The sequence below is a fragment of the Pediculus humanus genome, genomic scaffold, assembly GCF_000006295.1.
Source record: "Pediculus humanus corporis 1103172108253 genomic scaffold, whole genome shotgun sequence".
NCBI lineage: Eukaryota > Metazoa > Arthropoda > Insecta > Psocodea > Pediculidae > Pediculus > Pediculus humanus.
Window position 1 is genome coordinate 541,319 of NW_002987822.1, and position 6,055 is coordinate 547,373.

At 29.1% G+C, this 6,055-nt stretch overlaps 1 protein-coding gene across 1 annotated transcript; it reads left to right on the plus strand.

Annotated features, from left to right (window-relative positions):
• Window positions 1–556: 556 nt before the first annotated feature.
• Window positions 557–1,042, plus strand: Phum_PHUM475470 (uncharacterized protein; the record flags this gene model as incomplete). The annotated part of the gene is made up of 2 exons (XM_002430327.1): window positions 557–759; window positions 964–1,042. The coding sequence occupies 2 exons, from the start codon at window positions 557–559 to the stop codon at window positions 1,040–1,042; spliced, it is 282 nt and encodes a 93-aa protein (XP_002430372.1).
• Between the last annotated feature and the right edge of the window lie 5,013 nt (window positions 1,043–6,055).

A 6,055-nucleotide genomic window follows, 5' to 3' on the forward strand; every position in this document is an offset into this window, starting at 1 on the left:
TTCAATTTTTTTTTTTTTCGACTTGAAGTATATTACAAGGCAATAATAATAATAATTTTTTTCTTGCCTTAATGCATTAGAATTTTTTCATTTCGAATGAAATAGTTTCAATGTCAGTGTGTGTTAAGAAAAAGCCATTAAAAAACAAAAAAAATTAATAAATAAATTTTTTTTAAACGTTTTTAACAACATTTGAATGTATGTTGGCCCTTTAATGTTACAAAAAAAAAAAAATAATAATAATAATAATCAAAGAGATAACTTAGTTTACACTCTTTCTATATTTGGAAGTAGATAATAAATTATAATTAGACGTGTATCGCGATTCATGGGTTTATTATTATTATTATTATTATCAATTATATAGCAAATTGCACGTGTTAATATCACCTTATATTAGTGTTTAATTAATTTATTAAATTTTTATTTTATGTTTTTTTCAAATGTGTTTATATATACATAAATAAATTAGATGGAGATACGTTATGGATTTGATAAAGTTTTTTTTTTTTTGTTTGCATGTTTTTATGAAATAATTTTTCGGTTAGGCAAAAACATGCCTTCCGGTATAGGAGGATCATATAGATCGCTAGGAGAGGATGTGTACAGGAGCACGACTGTTTCAAAAGAAAAATTTAGCGTTGTGGAATCCGTCAAAAAAGCATTTAATTTAATCGGAAACAATCGTACAAATCAGGGTTCTTTTATTGTGACCGAGGAAGATGGCGGAAATGACAAAAAGTCGGTCGCTTTGCTCAGGTACGGTTTTTTCGTACAAAAGTTACCAAAAATTAACCAAAAAATAAATAAATAAATGACGGTGGAAAAAGGTCATTACGGGGTTAATTTATGTGTCGCTCGGGTGGTGCTTGGGAGACGTACACGCACACACACACACACACACATAAGTGTTTTAAGAAAAAAAAAAAAATAATAATAATAATAATGGTGTCGGTGAAAAAGAAAACTTTTCGGGGGTCTAACATTAAAAATATTTTGTATTGTAAAAAACATGGTGACTGGGGTTGCTTATACTAACTAATGAGCTTTTGTTAAGTTGCATGCTAAAACATAATTTACTTTTTTTTTTTTTTTTTTTTCTTTCTTCCTTCTTTCATTTTGTGTTGTTTTATTATTATTATTATTATTGTTATTTTTTTTTTCTTTCGGTTTTTCTGGTTGGTTTGAGTTACTAGGAAAAAAAAAGTATTGATTTAATTATTGTCGAGTTCACGGCTTCGGTTCGAGAAAAATTAATTTTTTAGGGCATTTTTTTTTTTTTTTTAAAAAATGGGCGGCGTCTTGGTTTTATCAATTTTAGGGATTTTTGAATTGTAAAAAAAAAAATTTGTATATGTAAATAATATAGTTTTCCCCCCACCTTACTCCACCGCCTCCATCCCCCTCCTCTCGGTTTAAAACGAAAGAGGAGGGCAAAAGGGGTAGTAAGGTTGAAGGTTGAAGGGGTAGTACTTGCTTACGTCACACAATATTTCGAATAATTTTCTTTTTTACGTCATTTTTTTTATAAAAAAAAAATTCATAAAAATGTTAATAATAATAATAATAATAATTTTCCCGTTTTTTCTTTTATTTTATTCTCGAATTTTTTTTTTTTTGCAAGAACCGACCGACCACCATATTTTCGTTCGTTTGTTCGTTTGCCATTTGTAATTTAATAGTTTATTTTGTCGTCGTCATATTGAATATGTTTGATAAGCACGCAAAGTCGTTTTCTTATTTTTCCCTTTGAATAATTTTCCTTACGGTGGTGGAAAATAGTAATAATAATAATAACGGAAAACCGTTTCGTAGTTTGACGAGACAAAAGCAAAGGAAAACGCGCCTTTATGTGTGTGTGCATTTTTTATATTCTTTTTCCTTTTTAAATTTTTAACTTCCGGTAAAAAGAAAAAAATCGTATCGATCAATTTTTTTTTATTCGTAATGTTTTTAAACTTTGGTAATGTAGAAAAAGGAGCGAGAAAAAAAAGTTTCGAAACTTTATACATAAGGCAAAAGATTGTTTACATCGTATTAATACTTTCGGCGTGGGGTAGAAGAATAAATGAAAATTTATAAGGGTTGTTAAATCGCGAGCTATTTAAAAAAAAAAAAGGTTAAACCGGAAGTGAAATTCTCATATTTAAATAACGTTAATTTTCGTAATTGTCCTTTGCTGCTAATGCCCCCCCCCGCTTTTTTTAAATGGCAAAAAAAACATTTTGTTCTTTATCGTAAAGGTTATTATTATTATTATTATTACGATGTGGGACGGACGAATGGTTTAAACCTTTTAAAATAAAATGGAAAAGGTTCGGGGTTGACAGAATGCCTTGTAGGTGATTCTTTTTTTTTTTTGGGGGCTGAGGGGAGAAGGAAAAAGGCTGGCTGCAGGTGAAGAAACTTTTAGAAAATTTTTTTTTTGTCGTTTATGTTTGGAATCTTTTTAGGTTTTCTGGTTTTTCGATCGGATTCGGTGATTTTTTTCACGGTGATCAATTTTTTTTTTTTCTTGGCTTTTTCATTGCTTAATTTTTTTTTTTTTTTTTTTTGGTGTCACTTTTGGTGTAGGGAAAATTCTGGAACCACCGCTTATTTCAATCTTCTTTATTATTACACACGTGCACATTATTTAAATTTTTTTTTTTTTCTCTTTCTTAAATTATCGAACTGTTTGTTGTTGTTTTCCCTTTTCTTTCCTGTCTCCCTCTCCCCCCTCCATTTTCTTCCCCCTCCCTCGTAAACTAGTTTTTTCCGAAAACTTTTTTAAAGAAAGAAAGAAAACTTTTTTTTTTTTTTCGTCGTTTCGATTCCTTTTTAATTTTTTTTTTTTTTTTAATTTCATTACTCTTTCCTTTTTTCCCTCCCCGCTCCCCGCTTTCCCCGTTTCTCCCGCTCCCCCATTCCGCCCCCCTTCCCTCGTCGTTATTATTTTACCAAACCATTTTTTTTTTTTTAGGGTTGTTTCTTTTGTTGACATGTAGATTTAATTTTTAGGAACAAATCCAACATGCCAGCCTCCGCAGTTCCAGAGGAAACGGCGCTTTTGGGGTAAGAGGAATCTCCTTACGTTTAAAAAAAAAAACAAAAAAAAAAAATTGAATATTCAGATAAACCTCGAATTATGTAGGCAGAGAGGGAATTTCAGGTTTTTTTCAACTCTTCTGACTGACGTGCCTGATTGAGGAAAAAAAAAAAAAAAAACGAAACAAAAAATCAATTCAACATTATTGATTCCCGCCAAAATTTAATTGTTCGTTGGGGAAGAAATTTTTTAATTTTTTTTTTTTTCCTTCACGGCGAACCCCCTTCCCCCTCCCCCCGATTATGTGAATTATTAAACGTTTCCCCCCTCTTTTTTTTCATTTCTTTACAATGAATTTTATCGATTATTGTAAAGATGTTTACGAATAAGTATCATTATTATTATTATTACATTTTGCTTTAATTTTATTTATTTATTATTATTATTATTATTATTATTATTATTATTATTATTATTATTATTAGGCTTTATAATAATATTAATAAGTATTTGTTGTTGTTAATTTTAAGTTTGTTTTAATAATTGTGTAAGTTGTTGAGCAAAGAAAAAGCGAAAAAAAATTTTATTTATTTATTTTATATGGTTATTATTATTATTATTATTACTATTATTATTATTATTATTAATATTATTATTATCGCTATTATTGTTACTCGAATTGTTTTTATATGTATGAATATTTTATTACGTTTGATTTGAAATTCAATTAATATTTCGAGTCGCGGTCGATAAAACGATTTTTCGTGCATTTTTTTTTTCCAACTTCCGGTTTTATTTCGTTCGTTTAATATTTTATATATTAGTTTGTCGGTAGGTTGTTGTTGTTGTTGTTGTTGTTGTGTCAACGGTTTTTTTTTTAAATAAATAAGAATTTAAACTTGAATGTGTAGAAACTCGACTCGCCTTGTACACATCGAAGTCGTAAATTTGATAATGTATTTCACAATGTAAAGACAAAAGGTTTTTTTTTTTTTTTTGATGAAAATCCCGGGATTTCCATTGAATGATGACTAAAAAAAATCCCCTTTCCGGGAATGACTTTTATATACACAAATCGAAAGGGAAAAAAAAAAAATATATCGATTATAATCGTGTTTTGTAAATAAAATGAAAAGAAAAGAAAACAAACGTTATTTTTTGGACCCGAGTTAAAATATCGCGTCGTCGTCGTTGTCGTCGTCTGCTGAATAAATAATAATTTTATTTACGTGTTAAATGTCCTTGAGATTAGAAAAACCCGCTAAAGCGCGTCGAAATATGCACATAAACATGTATCAGAATAAATAATAATAAAAAAAAAAAAATTCACTTAACTGGAAATAAAAGAATTTAAAAAACAGACAAATCTGGGTAATGTGAAATTTGATTTAAAAAAAAAATGGGGAGGCCTCGTATCGTCTGGGAAAGTGTCGTACCCCCTCCCCCCCACACAGTTTTTTTTTCGGTGAGTTTTTGCTTACGCAAACGCATGCACAAAAGGGAAAACATTTATAAATAAATTACAGTGTTAAAATCGTGATCAAAAAAAAAAAAAAATTTTTTTTTATTTAAAAAGGGGGGGAGGGGGTTGTACATCGTTGCACAAAACGTGCGTAATAAAAAAAACGAAAGAGAGATGGGGGGAGAAGGGGGAGAGATGGAAAAAAAAAGTTTTTTGTATGATGTCGTCGTCGTTGTATAACTTAATTTGTTTGTTTGTTTGTTTGTTCATGTTGTTGTGTGTTTGTGTGTGTTTACATTAATTACGTGTAAAAAAAAATGTACATACTTTTTTTTTTTTTTTACATGTTATTTATTATCATTTAAGTAAATTTATTTATTATTAATAAAATTTATTTTTATTAAAATCGTTACGTCACGACGTTATTAAAAAAAAAAAAACTTAATTTTTTGTATTACGGGTTATTCTCTTACGCACGAGACAGGAAAACAAATTTTTTGTACAGAGAGGAAGACACGCGTGGGGGGAAGGGAGGGGGGGAGAGGGGATAGCGTGACGTGATGAAAATATTTAAAGATGAATCTACAATGATAAAATCTAACGTCCGAAAAACTTGGATATCGAATCGAAATTTAAATTTAACATCGATCGATGAATCGATAAATCGATAAATCGATTATAGAAAAACAATTTTCTTTTTTTTTTTTTTTTCTTGTAATTAATTGAATGGCGTGGTCGGTCGGATTAGACGTGTAAAATTAAAGAGAGAGAGAAGGGGGGGAAGCAAAAATTTTTGAAATTTATAAAAACGGTTGATTGTTTTGTTTGTTTTCCCCGTTGGGTTTTTTTCTCCTTTTTTTCCTTTTTTTTTCCTTTTTTTCACGTTTAGTTACGTTCTTTTTGACAGTTTTTCTCATCGTCATTCCAGACGACGACGACGACGGAAATAATTTCCGGTTTGTTGTTCATTTCACAAATTACAATGAAATAGACGCATTTTTAAATTATTTTCTTGGTAAATCTAAAGTTTTGAAACCAAAAAAAAAAAAAATTTTGTAACAAACATTTTCATTTTGATTGATATAAATGAGAGGGGGAGAGAGAGAGAGGAGAGAGAGAAAATTTTTTTTTGCTGAGGTTTTTGTAAAAAAGGAAAATAATAATAAAAAAGGTTTCGATACCAATTTTTATGTTTCGTCTGTCTCCTCGAGTTCGATTCGTTAGACATTCGAAGAGAGAGAGAGAAAGAGAGAGAAGATGTCTGTCCTATTAATGATGAAATAAAAATTTATTTTATTTTATTTTTTTTGCTGAAAATCGTGAATCGATATTATATGGAAAATTACCATATATGGTAATATTTTCCGTTATTTGCGAATTTTCATTTATTATTTATTACATTATGTATTATGTATTTTTTTTGGCCGTTGTTTTTGCACAAAATGATGATGATGATGATGATGATGATTATGTGTTTATCGTTGACACAAAAAAAAAAATTTTTTTGTTAAACGAATTAATTTTATATTAGAATCGTGACGTAACAACCGAGAAGACGTTTAATT